Here is a 21914-nt window from a genome sequence, read left to right as displayed (position 1 = left end):
TAAAAATTTTTTAAAAAGTTAAAAAAATAAATGAACTAAGTTTAAATTTCATTAACAAAAAAAAAAAGAAAAGAAAGAAAGGAAAAGAAAGAGAAAATTGGAAAACGTCTCCAAGGCAAAGGACACTGTCAATAGGACAAATTAGCAGCTTTCAGAGTGGGAAAAGATCTTTACCAACCTTCCATCTGACAGAGGACTAATATCCAAAATATATGAAGAACAAGAAATTAAACACCAAAAAACCAAAATAACCCAATTAAAAATGGGGTACAGCACTAAAGAGAGATATCTCAGCAGAGGAATATTTAATGGTTGAGAAGCAATTAAAGAAATGTTCTATGTTTTTAGCCATCAGGGAATTGCAAATCAAAACAACTCTGAGATTCCATGTAACACCTGTCAGAAAAATCAAGTCACAGCACATGCTGGTGAGGATGTGGAGAAAGGGGAGCTCTCTTCCATTGCTGGCGGGAATGCAAAGTTTTATGACTATAGAAATCAATCTGGATGCTTCTCAGAAAACTGGGAATAGATCTTCCTCAAGACCCAGCTATACCACTGCTGGGCATATACACAAAACATGCTCGACCATACCACAAGGAGACTGCTCAAATATATTCATAGCACATTTATTCATTATTGCCAACAAATGGAAACAACATACTGTACCTCTACACTGTTCCTAAATATCTCTAAGTTCTGGTATATTTTCAAACAATTGAGAGCATTTAATTGTTATATATTATTGTATATCCATTATTTATACGTGATAGTATACATACAAAATAGAAGGTTCTTAAAATATTTTAGAACATAGATGATGCGAAAAATTGAAAGGTATCTTGTGACTATCTCTCAGTATAACACATCAGGTCAAATAAAGTGTAGAGAATGATAAATGTAAAATTATCCATAACTTTAACCCACATTATATCAGATAACTAAATGGGGACAGAGTCATTTTTTTGTTAAATAGCAAAATATCTCTTCTAAGCAGAAACTTTAGTTTCACAATTAATTGAAAATAAGAAAACATCATGGATTTTTCTCTTGTAAATTATTCACTCACCCAGTGAATTTTCTCTGATCTCAGCAATGTTTGGTAGAGATGCAGTAATCTTCGAATGAATTTTGTCTGGCCTCAGCAGTGTTTGGTAGAGAGGCCGCAATGTTAGCTCAGCTCTGGGGTCAGATCGTCAATGTGTGGAGGTGATAGATCTAGCAGGGTATGGAGCCAGAAGGTTTGGAAACACACTCTGTCAAGTCTGGAGAAGAATGAACCTGGTTAGGCCCTGGAATCTCCTTTTATGGAGGCTCTGAAGACCACGCCCACTCCTTCCCTTGGTTGCTTTTATTAATGCTTCCAATAGGTTAGCTCCAGTAGATTGAATCAACCCTCTTTGCAGTCTCCACAAGCAGATCTCCACAAAGTTTCCTGAGTTACTGTTTAGCTGGGTGGAAGCTCAAACCTTTAATCCCAGAGTTCTAGGAAATGTACTATTGAAGCAGGAAGATTTTTTAGTTCAAAATATACATATACAGTATAAATAGAGTAAAATATTGCTTTTCAAAAAGTAATTTTACAAATTTTGCTGTACCTAAATATTTCATAGTGTGCTTACATTTTCTTTGATCATGCAACAGATGACGATGTTATCAACTTCTGATTCTAGCAAATACCAAAGACTTCTTTCTCCAGACATCTTCATTTCCTACTCACTCAACTTTATTTTCTAAAAAAAGAAAGTCATAAATATTATTCTGTTTACTATTGACTCTGTAGAGTGACATTGGAGTTCAATGATTCCTAGTTCCCCAGCTGTCTAGAGTTCATGTTGACCAGACAGAGAATTCTGTATCAATGCTATAGATGTGCAATAGTTAAGAACTGTCCACATCTCAGTCAGGTACTTTTGCCCATGGATGCTGAGTTTGTATTTTTTGTGTTTTTAGCTGAAATAAAATTGCATCACTTCCCTCTTCTCTTCCCTTCTTACAGATCCTTTAAATCATCAGCCACAGAAGGTTTGGCTAGGGTTTTAGGTGGATCCTCACACTTGGAAAGATCTGGGTTTGGGAGGGGCTTTCTACTTCAAACAATTCAATCATGAAAAATCCCTGAAAGGAAAAATTCCAGCTGGGCTGGTGTGGTGGAACATGCTTATACTCCTAGCACTCAGGGAGGCAGAGGCAGGTGGATCTCTGTGAGTTCAATGACAGCCTGGTGTCCAAAGTGAGTCCAGGCCAAGATTACATAGAAACACCTTGTCTGAAAAAAAGAAACGAAAAGAAAGAAAGGAAGAAAGAAATAGAGAGAGAGAAAGAAAGAAAGAAAGAGAAAGATAGGGTCCAGCCTTGTGGGTTTTAGTTAACTCCAGATGCAGTCAAATTGATAACAAGAATAGTCATCACAAGGGCTGACCACTTTGTGCTAGGTGATCAGTTAGGGAGCTCATCCCTGATAGATGCTAATTCTTCGTCTATGGGTGGGACTTGTTCAAAAATTTCCACTACCACATCAATATGTCCATTGTTCTGGTCTTGTTTATGCAGCCATTTCTAGAAGTGACACTTTCACAGCAGACTTCCTGGTATTCTGGCTCTTCCTATCTTCCTCACTCTCTTCCACAATGTTTCTGGAGCCAATAATGCAGGGGCTAGGATCTAGCTGTATCTGTTAGAGTGGGATCCCCACGATCTGTTGGTTTTTGCAGTCTATCCAGGTGTGGTATTCCTTGAGTGTCTGCCTCTGTGGCTCATTGCTTCTTTTCTATGTTATCTGTAAATAAGCTTCACTAGGATATATAAAACTGGATTTTCAATCTAACATTTTGTTTACTTTGACAGTAAAACAAATCAATGATAAGTTAATGTCTCTGTAAGTATGAGATCAAGGAAATCCTAGGAGAACTGGAAGGAAAAGAGCATTTATTATTACTTAAATGTCATGTCAGTTTTCCACGTTGAATTGTGTTTACTATTTAGAAAGCACAAAGGACCATAATGAGTGTGTTAAGATGTAATCCAAGTTCACTGCAAATTTACTTGTAATGGGCATCCTATCAGGGTCCACCAAAAGGTGGTGAAAATTCTGTGCTTCATTGTTTCTCTGGACTCCCAAAAGCACATGGACTTCTCCTTTCTCATCCAGGTCGAGTGAAGAGGAAGAATGCAAGAAAGGCCAAGATGGTGCTGGAGCTGGTGATGATGAGGAAGAGGATACTGCCAACACCCAGACCAGTGTCGACATAGTAGCATAAGCTACAGGGTGGGGGATACGCTTTCTCCAGAATTTCGCCTCCTGGAAGGTCCCTGGTAGACTCATCCCACTTGGAAAAGAAATGTATTCTGAAATTTCTACGCTTTTTCAGTTGTGGCTCTGGGGCTGGAATAATGAATTCCTTGATCTTTCTCTGTGACTCCTGAAATAGCACAACTAATTTTATAAAGAAATTTATTATTAGTAGATTGTTAAAGGCTTTAATAAAAATCATAAGTTTAGGAAAAGTAATGAATTAGATTTAGTATTAATAGGCATTAAGAATAGTGAAAAAATAATAGGCTCCTTCTTAAGAAATAATAGCATGAGAGGTGCAGCTGGTGAGAGTTTCCCCTCCCTTCAGTGCCTTGTTCCTAGGGAAGATCATAAATCTTAAGCAGGACATATGGGAGGATGTTTAACAAAGGTGTAGTTAGATTTTGATATAGAGAGGGACTTTGGCCAGCATCTGACTTAGCTCCTGACTTTCTTCACTAGTCAGTGATAATGAAACCATAGTTTGAGGTATTTGTTTCTTGTTTGCGTTGATCAGAAAGTTTCTAGGCAAAGATTTCTTGTGGGCACTGCCCTATTTTAAAACATAAACTTTGTATCCTTGGTAAAAGTCTGAATGTTCTGGAAAGCATGCCAATTTTAAGGTGCTTCCTTGTGAGATCACTATAAAAATACTAGCTTGACATCAGTAAAATTGCAGCAGAGTCAAAACCATCAAGGTGTCTCTGTCTGTCAATTCATCGCCAAAACCGTGTCTTCCTGTCCAAAGCCTTGTTCTCCCGTGGATGCCCAGAGCCCAACTGGGCCGGTCCATGGCAAATACCTTCCTGGACTTGAGGACTGCATATAGTTTTCCAATTAACTAATAAAACAGAATTGATACTTGGAAAAAAATCTTCCTGTAATATGCCTTTGGGGTTGCTCTTTGAGAAGTGTTTTGCTCTAGGCAGTCTCTTGCAAAAATTTGATGAAAAATTTCAACTCTGTGTTCAATTTTTGTTATTTTAATGTTCTTACGAATTATTTTAGAGTGGAAGGTCTAATGTACCAAAAAAACCCAAAAAACAAACAAAAACAAACAAACAAACAAACAAAAAAACAAAGGAGGAAAGCATGACCATCAGATTGTATTTAAACTCTTTGCTTAACAGTGACAATTAGTATGAGTATTTGTATTTGAGGGACACAGAACCACCAGCTAAAGCCAATTTAGTCCAACTTTGTCAAACACTGAAAGTTTAAGTTGTCTGGATGAAAGTAGCATCAAACAAAGCAAAATGAGTTTTAGTGTAGATATTTAAACAGATGGGCACCTGTTGGTTGGATAGCCAAATTTTGCGCAATCATGGGAGTTTTCCTTATGGCTCAAGGTTTCCTCCCATGACACAGGAGGGTTCCCCTAGTGGTTCATCCTGATGGAATTTAGATAGACATAGAAACCTTTGTACAAGTCTGTGAAGAATTAGTGCCATTTGATTCACTTCAGTTGGAAAGAGCCACCCTAAATGGTTATAAGATCCATTTATCCCTTCTGTGGGTTGGAGCCTCAAAATGAAGAAAAGGGGGAAGAGGAGCTGAGCAGGAAGCTTTCCTAGAGTTCCTGCTTCCCAATGCTTTTTGGATGCCATGAAAACAGCTGCCTTGCTGTTTTACCATTGCTTTTCACCATGATAGACAATATCCTTGAATTATAAGCCTACATAAGTTCTTATTCTTGTAAACTTAATCAGGAAAAAAAGAAAGTAACTAATATGATCTTCAAGTGTCAAGAGGGTGAGGAATGCTAATATAGAACATGGCTGTTCTGGTAAGAGATGAGATCCAAAGATCATCTAGGTCGCTCTGATCCAGCTGGAATACACACACTCTTAATTCAGGAGACAGTGACAAGCAGATCAGAGTTCAAGGCCAGCCTAGTGCAGAACCAGTTTCAGGAAAAGAAAAGCTTAGATCCAGGTGTGTGGATACATTCCTTTAATCCCAAACAATGAAGGTAAATTTAGGTTGAAGAAGGAAGCACCCATGTTTGAAAGTGATGTCTAGTTGAGTGGCAGAAAAGGTGACAAATCACTGAAGATTTGACAAAATAGGATACTCCCAGTCTCATGTGAAGAGAGAGGAAAGGGGGCAACTTAGGGGGCAATACAAAGTGATAAGAGGCAGTTTTACGGGGACAGTAATAGAGAGACTGTGGAGAGAGAAGTCAGGTGAAGCCTCAGGACCCAGAGAGTAAAATGGAGCCAGGAAATTAAAGCAGATTGCTGGAGTTAGTTGGAGGCTAAGCTGAGCAATTCAGAGGCCTAGAGAAAAGCCAGACTGAATAAGTTAGATGGAAGAGGGGTTTAAGTTAAAATATCAGAGCTGAAACAGTCAGCCCAAAGCTCAGTAAGAACAAGAATGGGCGATCATATTAAGCAGTAAGTCTCAGAGGCTGAAGAAATCCTAGGCCTAGGTTAGAAACTATGGAGGCTAGAAGCTTCCAGAACTAGGCCTAGGTTAGCAGAAGAGGCAGTATGCCTCCCAGACAATTAACTGAACCAGGCAAATAAAACATACTTTTATAAGAAGTGAAACACTGAGATCTGCATTATTAGGATGCTAAGATCAAATATTAAAGCAAAACACTTAATAGGGAAGGCGTTAAGTAAGGGTGCATTTTATTGGAGACAACCAAAGAAGGAGGTGACTTACTGCAGTAAAAAAATATAAAAGCTTCAGAGGTTTGAAATGAAGGTGTTTTAACTTGCGAAATACAGTATTCTCTTTCTTTCTTCCTTTTTATTGAGTTTATTTACTTTACATCTTAAGAGTATATCCTCCCTTCTCAACCCACACTAACCTACCCCTCCTGACCCCCTCCTCTCTCTCTTTTCCCCCAGAAATGGGAGCTCCCTCCCCTACAGACCCAGCCCGCAGGTCTATCAAACAAGACTCTAAGAGAGGGGGTGAGAATGGGATTGGAGAAGAGATGTGAAGAATGGACACAAGACAGAATTCTAATCAAGTCTCCATTTATCTATGATTCTTTAGGTTACAGCTTATAAAGAGTAAGAATGGACAATTCAGGGGAAGGAACTAGTTTCATTGAAAATCACAGAGCACGATATTCTCCAGGAAATTCTAAAAGCAGGAGAAAAGATCTCATGCAGATACCTACCAAATCTAAATGCTTGAGCACACATCTAAAGAGCAAAGAACACCTGTGGTCCAGAGGTGGAAAAATCACCATGTCATACTAAGCACACTGTGCTTTATGGATTCCAATCAGGCTAGAACCAAGCAGCCATTTTATAGCTACACACAGTTCCCCTTTTTTTATGTTTTCAATGCTGTGATCCCAAGGGAACTGTGCCTGTCTTAGGTTGGAATCCTGGATCTTTCACCCTTGCTTGCTGGTCACTATATATATCAGCGGCTATTGGCCAAACTCCTGTCTTAGGATGCGAGGGTGATGAAGAAGACCACTGTGGATTCTCTTAGCTGTCACTGGTGAACCGGTTTAGCTCACTGGGATAGTTAGTATTTTGTAAGGGAGGTCTCAAAGGGACCGGCATCCACCATTTTCAGCCTGTGGTAATGGACCTGTATGGGTTTTGCCTTGATGGCATCAATCTGCTGCTTAAGGAAAGCCATGAGGTTATTAAACAGTATTGGACCGAAGGAAATCAAAAGAAACAAGCCTATCGGGGTCCTAAAATGGAGGGAAAGAGGGTACTAAGCCAAGGAGAATTTCTAAACCCCTGCTCTTGTTCCCTCAGATGTTTTCTTTGCTCCAAGCCTTTCCTGACCTTTTTTTATGGAATCCTTTACTACTCCTGAATGATCTACATAGAAACAGCATTAATCTTTTAGGGCAGCCCAGAGCCCTTCTTGCTGAGCAAATAAGAGGTCTAGTCCTCTTCTGTTTTGTAACACTACTTTTGAAAGAGGTTAAAGATTTTTGTAAGTGGGAGATAGCAGTTTCCATTCTTTTAATATCTTGGTCAATTGGCAATCTCAGCTGATCATAATATCTATCCTACAAAACTAAAGAAGAAAGTTCTGTTCCCGCTCCAGCTAGGTCCAAGTCCAAGAAAACAACCACTGCAACTGCAGTAACTGGTTCTCTTTTAGGGCGTAGCAAAGCTTGATCCTGCTTTGGGTCCCAAAGATGAGAAAACTGATCAGAGGAAGAATATGTTAATCTTGGCACTAATTGTACCAAAACACAGTAAGAATCATAAAACAAATGCACAGAAACGGAGGGGTTGAGGCCATCAGAATAAGCCTACCAAGTATTGTTTGGAGGAATTACATGTTGTCCTGCTCCTGAGGCATTTATACTCTTAAAGGTTTCATTACAGACATGTTTCTGTGAAGCAGGAACTTTACCAATACATGTTCCCTGTCCTTGGTTAGACTGTAGGGTTAGGTGAACTTGAGTGGTCTGCAGCCATCTACATGGGCTATGATCTAATGAAATAGAAAAACTACCTAAAACAGAAATTTCTTCATAGTAGGGAGGTTTTGCATTATAGCAAAGCCAACAGGAGTCTGCTAAATCAGGTCTAGATTCACTAAGGGTAAGAAAAGCATGGTAAACAAGTTCTAAAAGAGAATTCTCACTAGACTGATCTGATATGGGAGCTACTATAGGAACAGGTATTAAACCTGGAGAAAGCATGCCCCGTGGTAGGGTGGTAGGCTCTGGTAGAGGTTTTAGAACTGGAGCCAGAACCGGATTTGGTCCTATTCCTACTGTTTTATCTGTAGGTAACTGACTGAGTAACCTTGTAGTAAAAACAGTAGCAGGGTGTTTGCTGAGTTTTTTTTTTTTTTAATTCTAATTCCCTAGGATAGTCCTGTGTCCCAGTTTTTTCTTTTTTCCTGACTTCGTGAATAAAATATTTAAGGTAGGTGTGCCCCTAAAACAACTATAAGCATGTATCTCACCATTTTCAAGATCTTTTATGTTTACTTTTATGGAGTCTGTAAATCTGGGAAGTCTCCACCATACACAGCTTGTGATCTCAGATCCCCACTTGGCACAACAAGTATCTCCTGGTTCTCCACATCCTCTTTTTCTTATTCTCAGCCGGACAGACATAGAAGTAACCCCAATTGTTTTCCCTATAGCCACAATTTGAAAATAACTTGGAGGATGGAATTAGTGTATCAGGAAACCAGGTCCCCTTATGTGCAATTTTAGAGACACTAAAGACATCTTCTCCTTCTGGCCCCAAAATTAACCAAGTAAGATTAAGTGGCACGTGTGGATTTGAGTGTTGATCTTCCATCCCCATCCTAGTGCAGCCACGATCAATGTCATCCAGGCGATAATCCAATTCACTTTTCTTTTTCAGTAAGACAAGAGAAAGAGTCATTCTCAGGCATTTACTGGATATATTGTTGTTATCTATTTGCTTTATAAGTCTTTTAGGTAACCATCGTGCTGCATCCATTTGTCTGGAATTAACACAAATTGCACCGCTACCCCATATTAGGACTGGGTCTAGGCCATGCCATTTATTATCCAAAGGATCCTTCCAGAGAACAGTAGCATATTGAGTTTTTGTATTTTCATGCCAGAATCATTCAGCTGCTGAATGACCATCTTTGTCCAAATTTTAAAAATTTAAAATAAAGAGACAATGTGATAAAAGATTTTTTGGTGATCCCCTTTCATTGGGTACCATTCCCCCTTTTTAACTTTTTCAAGAGTATTTTTAATAGATAAATGAACCTGTTATAACATGCCCTGTCCTTGTGGGTTATATGGAATTCCAGTGGTATGTTTAATATTAAGCTTAATACAAAATTGTTGAAAAGTTTTTCCAGTATAACCAGGGCCATTGTTAGCTTTAATTTGTTGAGGGAATCCCAACACTGCAAATGCTGAAAGTAAATGGGCAATGACATGTTTACTGTTTCCCCAGATTGTAGGGTGGCAAAAATAAATCCACTGATGGTATCAATATTAGCATGAACATATTTTCAATTACGAAATTTATTTATATGTGTAACATCCATCTGCCAAACAGCGTTTGGTATTAGTCCTCTAGGATTTACTCCTAGGTGAGGTGTGCACAAAAATGTCACACAGGAATGGCATTGTTTAACAATTTGTCTGGATTGTTTTTTTGTTTTTTTTTTTTTTTTTGAAATTTTAAACATTAATCGTAAAGTATGAGCATTAAGATGATGAATTTTATGAGCTTCAATAGCCTGTGAAAGATTGTCCTTTGTATGTTGCATATTAAAGCCAATAATTCTAGTTGTCAAATCAGGTTTAAAATTATCTTTTGCTAATGGGCCAGGTAGTCCTGAATGACCTTGAATATGAACAATATAGAGAGGCTGAGAACGCTTTTGAATTAAAGACTGACATTGTAGGAATAATTTTGCTGTATCAGAGCATGTTTTATTTGTGTTGAAGTTTTTAGAATGGGAATCAAATTGGCCAAATAGGCATTATTTGTATAAATATTTAAAGCTTTATTGGGAAAGGCTGAACATACAGCAATAATGGCTTGCACCTCTACAAGCTGAGTTGGTTTTAATGAGGTTTGAAAATTTCTAGTTTTTTTTATTAAAAACATATAATGCTCAGGATGATCCTTTCCAGGTCCCACCATTTACCTGCAAATTTCATGATTTATTTTTCATTGCTGAGTAATACTCCATTGTATAGATGTACCATAGTTTCTGCATCCATTCTTCAGTTGAGGGGCATCTGGGCTGTTTCCAGCTTCTGGCTATTACAAATAAAGCTGCTACAAACATGGTTGAGCAAATTTCCTTTTTGTGTATTTGAGGCTCTTTTGGGTATATGCCTAGGAGTGGTATGGCTGGATCTTGAGGAAGCACTATTCCTAGAACCCTGACAATGCAGCCACTTCTGATGAGAAGTGATAGACTAAGATCAGAAAGAAGGATAGAAGGACCTATCAGTGGACTTGGGGAGGGGCATGCATGCAGAAAGGGGGGGAGGGTGGGACCAGGAGGGGAGGAGGGAGGGGCTTATGGGGGGATACAAAATGAATAAAGTGTAATTAATAAAAGTTAAAAAAAAGAAAAAAAACATATGTCACTTGACAATTAGATCCATCTGTAAATATAATAAGTGTGTTTGCAAGAGGTTGTAAGGAAGTCTTTCAGGGAAACACAAAAGCATGCAAGTTATAACATTGAATTAATTTATCTGGTGGATAATGATCATCAATTTCTTCTGGAATTGAGGCACAAGCGATTGGCCAACAATCTGTATTTTGAAATAACCAATCTACCTGTGCTTTAGAATAGGGCTGAATAATTATATTAGGTTCTATGCCAAAATATTTTTGTTATTATTTTTTTAATAAAATAATATCTGCAATTGCATTATTACCTTACTAGGGGAAGAAGGAAGGTGCACCCACATAATTGGTGCTCCTTGCCAGAATGCTGTATTTGGTGTTACAGTGGTGTTGAATATGATAGACATTAGAGGTTTGGAATAATCAACACAAGTAATGAATTGTGAAGCAATAGCATTTTTAACCTTTTTTTTTTCAATGCAGTTTATTCAGGAACCTTGAACAATCATCTGACCCTGGGGAAAGCCAGCCCACAGCTTAAATAGCCTCTGGGTAGCCAACCTCAGCATGCCACGTGGGCAATGCAGATAGGTCCACATACATGGAAGCAAGCCAGATCCTCAGCCTTAGCCAAATGGGGAGTTGTTCGTGACAGAGAGCACTCACCATCGGAAAGGTGGAAGGCGGAAACCAGCTCCATCTTTCAGGCACGGCATTACGCAGCTCTCTACAGTTCCCCCTTTTTGTTTTAGAGGCATCAGGCAAGAGTAGAGGTCTGATCTCTGATATTAGAAATAAACTGGGACGTTGTACGGATGTTCATTTAGGTGTCATCCACCCAAAGAGCATCAGACCCGGCTGATACCTTTTTTTCAGAGGCGGGACCTGGGGCATCAACCTGCATGAAATCAGACATGCTCTTCTCTGGGTCCAAAGCGGCTGACCCTGAGTGCAGTGCTTTAAGGGCTAAGAGTCCCTCTGCAGTGAGAGCTCTAGGAGACTTGGGATCATTATCTCCTTTTAGAATGTCAAATAATGGTTTTAATTTACCTGTGGTTAGTTTTAAATAAGGTCATAACCAATTAATATTACCTAGAATTTTTTGAAAATCATCGAGTGCCTTTAAATTCATTTTAAAAGTTTCCTTTTTATTTATAAGTTTTGGTTCATTAATTTGAAATCCCAAATATGTATAAGGATCTTGAAGCTGAACTTTTTTTAAGTGCAATTTGCAATCCTGAGTTTTTTAGAGCTATTTTTAAATCTGAAAAACATTTTAAAACTGTATTTTGTTTATTTTTTGCTAAGAGAATGTCATCCATATAACGAACAATATAGATTTCCCTCCATGTTTTTCTGAAGAGGTGGCAAAACCTGTTCTTGAGCATCAGTTTTGGATTTACACTCAGTAGCCCAATGTTTTTCTCTATGGCATCTTGGACACAGTTTAGCAGCAGGATTTTTGGCTTCTGCCTGTTTCTTATTTTTATAATCTTTGGCAAAGTGTCCAATTTCACCATAATTACAGCATTTTTTAAAGTTTTGTTAAGTTAAAAATTGTTTAATAGTATATCCTTGTAGGGCGGCCACCATAGCTAGGCCTTGTTGATAGGCAGCCCCGATATTAAGAGTATAATCTAATATATCCTGATAAATCTGTCATTTTTATAAGGCAAAATTGCTGCTTGGCAGGCTGTATGAGCATTTTTAAAAGCCAATTGCTGCACAAAAGGAAGTCCACTCTGAGTGAATATCTTTTTTGTATTACATTAAAATTAGCATTATTATTACTACATATTTCTTAGATGTATGTTTTAGAACCAAATTTAAGGTAAATCTATATAGGCAAACTTTATAGTTACCCATCCTAGGCTTATCCTTAAAACTTAAACAAAAAGACTAGGTAAGGCTTAATCTTATCATATTGCATTAAAACTTAACAGAAAAAAAAATTAAAGGACAAAAGTTTTATTTAACATTAAACAAAGAACTAAACTTAGCTTATAGCCCTTAGCAAAAATGGGCTATTCTGGCCATACCAAATCTATAAGTCAGAAAGAAACAGCATTAAATCATTTATTTAGGCACTGGCAGCCAGGCATATATTTCATACAATGTTTAACAATGATCTGAATATAACCCTGCATAACCCTGTGTTAACATGGAACTGTAGTCCTTTTTTTCCTTTAAAAGAGCATAATCAAACATTTTGCATTAAAAAATCTCTAGCCATTTAAATGAAAAACAACATATTTTACAGATTTTTTTTTTGTAATCATAAATGCCCTCTGGCTTTTTATATATACACTGACCTTTTATAACCTTTTATATACCTTTAGGTTTTTAGATTTGTTCTTCTGGTTTAAGTCCACAGAGAAACATACACACAAGAAACAGAAATCAGACATTGTCACTGTCAGAGTAACCAAAATACCCAAATACCGGGACTTGACCAGTCCTTCCCAGACACAGGTCCCACAGATGCCAGAAAAAGTGGACCTCCTCATGGGTTCCCCCCACACACAGATTCCATAAACAGCAGAGCCCCCGTGGCCCTCTCCTGGCTCCTTCCCCAGGAATTGGAGTATCCTCCAGATTCTCTCCACAAGATTGAAAACTCTCTGAGCATCCCCAGACCTCGCTAGCTGACCGAGACCAGAAACCAGAAACCAGAAACCAGAACAGCCAGCCTGCAGACAAAAGCAACGACACAGACAAATGCCAAAACAACAGCGGTACCTTCTCCTAAATAATTTTATGCTCTTAAATTGCATAAATCACCTTGATCTCCCACATGAACCTTAGAAGTACTTTTTTTCTGCCTGTTTGGCTGCTCTGATTTTCCCAAGTAACTCTTTTAACTTGTGAGATTAATTTTGTTCATTTTAACCTTTACTCGCCGCGTTTTTAAAGCGTCTTTTAACCCTTCTACAAAGGTCTCATGCTTATTCATTTGTTGTCCCATAATCGCTGATCACTTACTGTGAGGCAGGCTCCCCCAGAGTTGTCCTTTTTTCTCATCTATTTCTGGCCAGCTTCTCTATCAGCGTTCTTCACTGAATCCCTTGTACTCAAGTCCCACGTCCGGGTACCACTTGACCTTGCCTGCAGGTCAGTCGAATGAGACCCTAAGACAGGGGGTTAGAATGGGATGGGACAAGATTTGCGAAGAATGGAGACAAGACAGAATTCTGATCAAGTCTCCGTTTATTGTTCTTTAGGTTACAGCTTATAAAAAGTAAGAATGGGCAATTCGGGGGGAGGAACTAGTTTCAGTGAAAATCACAAAGCAGGATATTCTCAAGGAAATTCTAAAAGCAGGAGAAAAGTTCTCAAGCAAGCGAGAGGAAAGTTCTCATGTGGATACCTGCTAAATCTAATCAGTTGAGCACACATCTAAAGAACAAAAAACACCTGTGGTCCAGGGGTGAAAAATCACCATGTCATGCTAAGTACACTGTGCTTCATGGATTCCAAGCAGGCTAGAATCAAGCACCATTTTATAGCTCCAAACATCCTACCCCATGCCAACCTTCCCCAGCACAACAAGTAACATCAGGACTGTGCATGTCTTCATTCCCCAAGCCAGGGAAGGCAGCCCTGCCAAGAGGAAGTGATCCAAAAGCAGAAAATGGAGTCCATGTTAGAAACAGCCCCCACTCCACTTGCAGTCACCCCATATGAAGACCAAGTATTCCATCTGCTACATGTGTGCAGGGGACCTAGGTCCACATAGTTGATGCATGCTCCTTTGTTAATGTTTCAGTCTCTGAAAGCCCCCATGGGTCTGGGATAGTTGTCTCTGTTGGTCAATTTGTGAGGTTCCTGTCCCTTTCAGGTCCTTCCATCTTTCCCCCAACTCTTCCACAGGAACCTCAGAGCTCTGCCCCGTGCTTAGCTGCAAGTCCCAGCTTCTGTCTGGATCCACTGCTGACTGGAGCCTCCCTGAGGACAGTCGACTTAGACTCCTATGTGTAAGCAGAGCAGAGCATCACTATTAGTGTCAAGGCTGGCTCTCTATCCTTGGGTAGATCTCAGGTTGGGCCAATTACTGGGTGGACTTTCCCTTAACCTCTGTTTCCTCTTTATCCCTGCACTTCCTGTAGACAAGGTAATTTTTGGATCCCAGGTTTTGTTGGTGGGTTGATGTTCCCCTCTTTCCACTAGTCCTGCCTGACTAGGAGGTGATCACTTCAGTCCTTATGTCCCCCTCCACCTCTGCTGTCTATTCTAGTTCTCCTCTGAGTGACATTCTGGCACCCTCCCTTGTCCCCCTTGTTTCTTAGCTTCTTTGGGTTTGTGGATTGTAGTATGGTTATCCTCTACGATAGGTCTAATATATACTTACAAATGAGTACATACCATGTGGGTCTTTCTCTGTATGCATTACCTCACTTAGGATGATCTTTTCTAGTTCCATCCATTTGCCTGCAAAATTCATGATTTCACAACAGAGGAATCTCGAATGGCTGAGAAGCACTGAAAGAAATGCTTACTGTCTTTAGCCCTCACAGAAAGGCAAATCAAAACTACTCTCAGATTCCATCTCACACCAGTCAGAATGGCTAAGATCAAAAACTCCAGTGACAACTCATGGTGGCAAGCATGTAGAAAGGGGGAAAATTACTCCACTGCTGGTGGGAGTGCAAACTTGGGCAGCTTCTCTGGAACTGAACTTGGAACTTTCTCAGAAAATAGAGAATAGTTCTATCTCAAGGCCCAGCTGTACCACTCCTGGGCATATAACCCATGAGATGCTCCACCATACAACAAGGATATTTGCACAACTATGTTCATAGCAGATTTATTCATAAGAGCCAGCAACTGGAAACAACCTAGATGTCCCACAACCAATGAATGGATACAGTAAGTGTGGTACATTTACACAATGGAATACTACTTAGCTCTTAAAAACAAAGAAATCTGGTATTTTCAAAGTCAGGTCTGAAAATCTGCTCTGAGGTAACTTTGAAAAATATGATTCTTTCCCTCTTATCCTTGTCCCAAACACCAGGCAATTAAGCCTTAACCTTAGTTGAGCAGAGTAGTGGATGCCATTTAGAATCTACCTTCCAGAATTCTAGGGCAAAAGAGTAAATGATTTGGTTCTTTTAACCAAAATGTTGGGCTGTTAACTAAACCCTGGGCAGAGTAACCTGAGCCTCTTCTTGGTGAGCTGAGGATTAGAGAAGGCAGGTATGGGGTGCAGTCTTCCTGAAGTGGAGGTTGATGAGTTTCCTCTCTTAATACCAATATTTTTAACTGCATCAATTATTTTCTTAATATCCAATTCTTATACGTTAGTTTTTATTTCTACAGTTTGCTATGTCCTAATAAAGGTTTCCTTTGACAAACAGAAGCTTTTTGGTTTCATGCAATCCTTTCCTGTTCCAATGAGATCAAGGCTATGGTTCACCTCTTCTATCTATTAAAGGTATCTTTGATTCATTTCTATTGGGTTCTGTACAGGATAATAAATATGGTTATATTTTTGCCTTTTACATACAGCCATCCGATTTAACCAGCAAAATTTATTTAAGATGCTCTCTTCTATTTTGTATGTAATTTTTGGCCTTTTTACACTTAAAAATTATTACATGTTCATAAGTGTATGAATTCATATGTGAAGATTCACTTTGGCTGTTGATAAGTGTGTCCAATTATATGATAATGCCAAAGTGTTTTTAGTTCTACTACTCTGAAGTACAATTTGAAAACAGGGATAGTGGTATCTCCAGAAGTTCCTTATAATACCTGGGTTATTTAATCTTTCTTTATTTTTTTATATTTCCATATATATCTGAGGATCTGTACAAACAATGTCTATACAAACAATGTCCTGGTGGTGGATTTGCACATGTTTATTCCCAACATTTCAAAGGCAGAGACAGATTCCTCTTTGTCTGATGCAAGACTAGACTCCATAGTTAGTTCCAGGACAGCTAACACTATATTAAAAACACCCTGTCTCAAAACCCAAAATATCGTGTGTCAAGTTAAAACAAAATTAGCCAGCAAATACACATCTGTGCTTGAAACTATTAAAATAGAATCCCACATCTAAATAATATTTTTAAAATGCTAAATCCAACTGAGGGTCCCAAGCATTCTTAATAAGGGCTGTAATTCTGAACTTGAATATCACTGCTAATTGATAATTCTGGACTGTTTGTTAATTAACAAACAGTGAAACAAGGGAAACCTACTTAGAAAAGGTGATGACCACAAATGAAAAGGAAACATAGTCAGCCATATTTAATAGTATTTTATTGTATAATTACAAAAGAGAGAGAGAGAACTATAGAGAAGGAAATACTTAAACAACACTAAAGTACTGGATTACAGCTTCCTATGAACATGTGCAGCCAAAGGAGAAGAAAGGCCTGACAGGGTAATTGAAGGTGCCAGGAGGGTAACTGTATATGAGAGAACTCTTGGCGACATCCAGGAAACTGACATATCCACCGTCACAATCAAGGAGCACACCAACCCTGCCCACTGGCTTCTCTATATAGTGTTGAGATTCTGGGCAGGTGGTGAGGAGACTGTACTGGTTACCCTGCTTCGCACACAAAAGGAGAAATACACCCTCAAGTTCATTCTGTTGAAGGTGATCCTGAAAGACTCCTAGAGCCCATTCAAAAGACTTTGTTAAATTCAGCTCCCAGTAATATTTCCCAGTGGTGAAGCTTTGTGATCCCCTGGCAGCAAAATAGTGTTGAGATGATTTCACAGGTGTCTCCTCTTGTTGAGGCCTACAGTTGAATCTTCTCACAGCATCAAATAGGGTCATCCTGTCAGGGGGTAAGATTGCTTTTCCAAATGAATTGTACACTGTGGAAAGAGGCAACATTTTAATTAAAATGAATATTTTAATTTTTCAGGTCAGAGAGGTGCCTGAATTATAAAAGAGAATTATAAAAGAGAAGGCTAAGCTTAGAGGGTTAAATGTGGCTCAAACACTTCAAAGTCAAGAAATTCCACAAGCAACAGAATGGGATCCTGATGAAAAAAAGAGGAGGGAGCTTCATCCAACTTCTGTCAGGTGAATTTTAATTACACCTGGCAAAAGGAAGATGCATGCATTGCTTCAAGGTTTGGAGTGAAGCCTGTCATCATGGTCCTCCATAAAACCAATTTGTAAGAGAGGGGCAATGATAATCATATCTTTATTTGCATGCAAGCACTCATGTTTATACTCAAGGACAAGCTAAATATGCATTAAAAGTGGTTTGCTGGTTGTAACTGTCTGCCTTTATCCCCTGGCATCTCTGATACTCTTTCCCTGTGAGGGTATAATTCACATTTATATCTAATAGGGAAATTTAGACACTGTCTCATATCCTATAATTTTGTTTTATTTTTATTGCTCATTATATACATCCTGTGTATATAGTTATTTTATGTTTATTTATTTAATTCTGTTTGATACAGTCTTGGTATATATTTTTGACTGGCCTGGAACTCACTTTATCGACCACACTAGCCTCAAACTCACCAGTAATCCCCATGTCTCGACATTATATTAAGATTACAAGTGTCTATCACTATATTTTGTATATTTTTAATCTAAGAAATGCATGTTCTTTATAAATTCAACTGCTAAAATGTTTAAGGAGAGACAATCAAATATCTTCATCATTGGGTTTATTTAACATGAATTAGATTATATTGAATTAATTTATCATTCCTTATGTGTCAAGGAACAAGTGGTATTATATTTTCATCCTGGATCACATACAAAAATATTTTCATGATCCTGTATATTTTTAAATGACCATGTGAATAAACATGATTAGAAATGAGACTTACATTGACACATCTTTCAGTGGAGATTAAAAAAACACAGGTGTGTTAGGGTTATCTCATTGTTGAAGGACACCTCCGGTCATTTCAGCAGTGCTGACACTCACCTTGGAAGCACTTGGACCTCTCAATCAGTCCAGTGATGGGCAGGGCACTGAGCTCTGGTTTCATAGGCTGGCGCATGCAGAGCTGCACTGACTCACTCCTGCAAGGAGAGGAATACTTTGATCTGCCTGGTGCTAAAGACACCATCACAGTGATTAGGAGAAATGCTCACTCCAAGTTCAGACAGTGACTCAGGAGTTAAATCCTTTCCTACACAAGCTTGACAACTTGATTTCAATCCCTGGAACCCATGGTGGAAGGAAAGGACTGACTCCTGAAAATTGTCCTCTGACCTCCACACGTGGACAATGGCACACATGCATGTGTGCACACACATAAAGAAAGCAAATCAAATTCGTACAAGTGAACAGTTGACTGAAAATCTTTCACACAAGCATGTTCGGATATCATAGTGACCCCACGATCAGGAGACAGGGTAGTTTCCTCCTAGATACTTTTTGGAGACCTTCCTGTTACCAATTTGTTTGTCCATGTGTCCTGCTATTTCTTCTACTACCAGAAAATGCTGCTGATGGGCCTCAAGATTTATGATTTCAAAAGTAGATATTTTATCACCGAGCCCTCTTGCATATACTGCTTTACTGTTATGTAGTAAGTAAAGACACTTTCTGGTAAAGAATAGGTGTCATATACATGAAACCAATCTCAAACTTCATACACAAGCAATTGAGTATTATTCATATCTAAAGGATATTTTTAGTTTGCTAAGGCAGCTTGGTCAATTTCATAGCCTAGTTCAAGGATCCTGGCTTGCACTGATAATTGTACTCACCTTCTGAACATGTCTTCCAAATCCTGCAAAGACAACAAGAATAGTTAAGATTTCTGAAGAAATGGCTTACAATGTTTTTGTATGAAGTTCATATAAATGTTAGTCATCATCACACTTATTGAACTTTCAAATTTATTTTCATGTCTTAAGATAATACCAAACAAACAAATGAGCAGAAGAGAATTCTCAATGAAATCAGACAGTGAGGGCAATATTGGAGAAGAACATGCATAGGGATTGTACATTGTTTTACAACCCACAGATGTCTACAAGTGGGACTTTCCTTGAGCCTGTCCACAAAGCACAGGCATGCTTTTACTAAGAATAGTTTAAAACTGCAAAGTCACCCCTGAATGACATCTCATGCCTGTAATTCCAAAATTTGGGGATTTTAGACCTCAGGATTCCTGTGAGTTTCGGGCCATCATTTACCACCAAAGAAGTCCATGCATCAAAGCTTCATCTTCCAAAGAACACACAAAATTACATTTTGTAAAGGAAGACATTAGCTATAAATTTCTTTAAAACTGTACATAATTTTCAAGTAGAGGCAAAAAAGAATGAATGTTTGCTAACAGGAATAACTGAATTTGGAATTTTAGAGAAGCAAGCTACAAAAGCAAAAAAGAATGAGGAGATATTCAATGGGGAATCCACTGACACACTGTCAAAATCTTGCTCTTTTAAGGTTATGACAGAACATAGTGTCTCCAGATTATCCCTAAAATCCATGCACTGACAATAAGTGCAGGGAATGTGGACAGCTATCTTAGATGTAACAGTCAGAGTGGGGGCCTCAGGTAACAAAGCCCTTTCATGCACTCCTCCATGCTCACCTGGAGCAGCACCACATATGGCTGCTGGGACATTGTCATCAGCTCCCGATACATTTCTATTAGTTGACTCCTCTTTTGGACCATCAAGACTTCACTTTTCCTCAGTTTCTCTAACATAGTTTGGCCTTCATTTTCCATATACTCTATATGCTGCTTTTCTTCTTCATAATGGATTGGATGTAGTTTCCTATATTCTTTCCTGATCATTTCTTTCCGAAGAGTCACATAGTCCTGAAGGAAAAGCCCAGAATATTTTATCATCTCAACTGATTCCATCTAAGCTTAAATTTGACTGGTCGATCCTGTCCCCACTTTTACCTTTCCCACTTTTTAGAAATGGAAATTATTTTATTTCATTCAATTTTCTTTGTTAGTGGCACAATCAAACGAACCCATCATTTTCTCTAAGTATTTTCATCAATTTAATGACATCTTGAGCCAATTGAAAAGATATTTTTGATAATTCATATGTTCACACAAACATAACATTCTGCACGTAGAAATTAAATATCATGATATAGCCATAAAGTCAAACACACTGTGCTGAACTGTCAGGAAGTCACTCATTAGACTCAACATTCTCTACCACAGCCTGTCCACGCTCTCTGAGTGCAGAGTTGTATACCACACTCAGAATTAGAGGCCTGCAGAAAAGGTTTTCCTAGTATCAATGCCCATGCCTTATTCCCAGCTTGTGAAGTTTTCAAGAGAGCTGCCTCAACCTATTTTCAAGCTGATTTTCAGCATCAGTTTCATACCCACCGACCACTGAGTTGTCATTCTGTTCTCTGCCTTTAGATTCTCTTGATTTTCTTGGAGCTTCTCCCACAAAGATGCCATTTGATTTAGAAATCTCTGCTGTAAAAAACAGTAAGTGTCCACTTTGGGTAGTACTGATGGACTCTTAGGCAATGAACAGATTACTTTAGGGAGAGTAGAAGGATCACAGTGTACTTCATTTTTCTTTTGTTGACAATGAATTTTAGATTTCAGGCAATAGAAATAAAAAATACAACATAATCCTTTGTTAAGTGATTTATAAGCCTCACTGAGTAACATGCATCTGGTTGGGATTCCCAGATCCTTCTCTCTAGTTAATTCCAATGTATTTTTTTTTTCTCTCATTTAGTCTCCAGCCATGGACAGTTTAGAAATCTATGAACTTACATGGTCACTTTCCAGTGACCTGGACATGAGGAAATATAAATTAGATATTATCTTTACACTTAGGGTTTTCTAAAGAAATGTTTATATTTACAGTCATTCTCTCTCCGTTACATGTTTAAAATTTGCCACCATTTAGAACAGAAAGTCTTCCTCATAATCAGGACAGGCATCTTCCTGTGTTCTGCTAATCTCTCTCTCTCCACCTTTCAAGTTCTCTCAGAACCATCACTTACCATTTGCCCCTCAGCAGCTGCTTCAATGAGACAGTGTCTGTGACCCTTGTGCTCCTGGGAGTCAGAGCACAGTTGACAGAGGAGGACCCTCTTCTCCTCACAGAAGATCATCTTTGCCTCCTTGTGGGTCACACACTTGTGCTCCTCAGAGCTCAGGTATTTCATGAGAATGTCCTGTCTGGCAATGTTCACCAGCTTCTTCAGAACAACGTTGGTTCTAAAGTCCTTCTGCTGGGATGGATGCCTACACATGGGACAGTGGACAGGAACTTGCATGTCTTCCCAGGAAAGGCAGAGGCAGGCCCGACAGAAGCTGTGGCCACAGCTTATGGTTACTGGGTCTGAAAGGCAGCCCAAGCATATGGAGCAGGTGAGCTCTTCTTGGGAGGCCTGTGAGATGCCTGACTCCATTTTCCTGAGGAAAGAAGCAGAATTGCTATTATTGGACCCCAGAGAAGCAAGAGACTGCACAAAATCAGAGTCAAGTTGTGATTCATTTCTGTCTATGGCAAAATAGCCTTCATTTTCTGCGTGATCAAGGATAAAAGGAAGCATAGGATTTTGGGTGTTGATATTTTCTGTTACACTTTTCCTGACAGAAACAGAGAGTAATAGCCGGACGTGGGGGCAAATGCCTTTGATCCC

At 38.9% G+C, this 21914-nt stretch overlaps 1 protein-coding gene across 1 annotated transcript; it reads right to left on the bottom strand.

The window, feature by feature from the left end:
• Positions 1-16678: 16678 nt before the first annotated feature.
• LOC132654841 (tripartite motif-containing protein 43B-like) lies at positions 16679-21680 on the bottom strand. Its single transcript, XM_060386126.1, has 5 exons — positions 21270-21680; positions 19870-20100; positions 19034-19056; positions 18243-18340; positions 16679-17163 (listed from the first exon to the last, which is right to left on the bottom strand). Exons 1-5 carry the CDS (start codon positions 21678-21680, stop codon positions 16679-16681), a joined length of 1248 nt encoding a protein of 415 aa, XP_060242109.1.
• Positions 21681-21914: the final 234 nt, after the last annotated feature.

The sequence above is a fragment of the Meriones unguiculatus genome, chromosome 6, assembly GCF_030254825.1.
Source record: "Meriones unguiculatus strain TT.TT164.6M chromosome 6, Bangor_MerUng_6.1, whole genome shotgun sequence".
Classification (NCBI taxonomy): Eukaryota; Metazoa; Chordata; class Mammalia; order Rodentia; family Muridae; genus Meriones; species Meriones unguiculatus.
The sequence above is the reverse complement of the archived record's forward strand: the minus strand, read 5'-3'. Positions and strand labels throughout refer to the sequence as shown.

What these genes read in the sequence shown, in the direction of transcription:
- LOC132654841 (XM_060386126.1), bottom strand. Translation starts at nt 21,680, where the DNA reads ATGGAGTCAGGCATCTCACAGGCCTCCCAAGAAGAGCTCACCTGCTCC. An exon ending in TTGGAAGACATGTTCAGAAG is followed by an intron (nt 18,341 to 19,033) that starts GTGAGTACAATT and finishes CTCTCCTTGCAG; the next exon opens with GAGTGAGTCAGTGCAGCTCT. An exon ending in GAGGTCCAAGTGCTTCCAAG is followed by an intron (nt 17,164 to 18,242) that starts GTGAGTGTCAGC and finishes CTCTTTCCACAG; the next exon opens with TGTACAATTCATTTGGAAAA.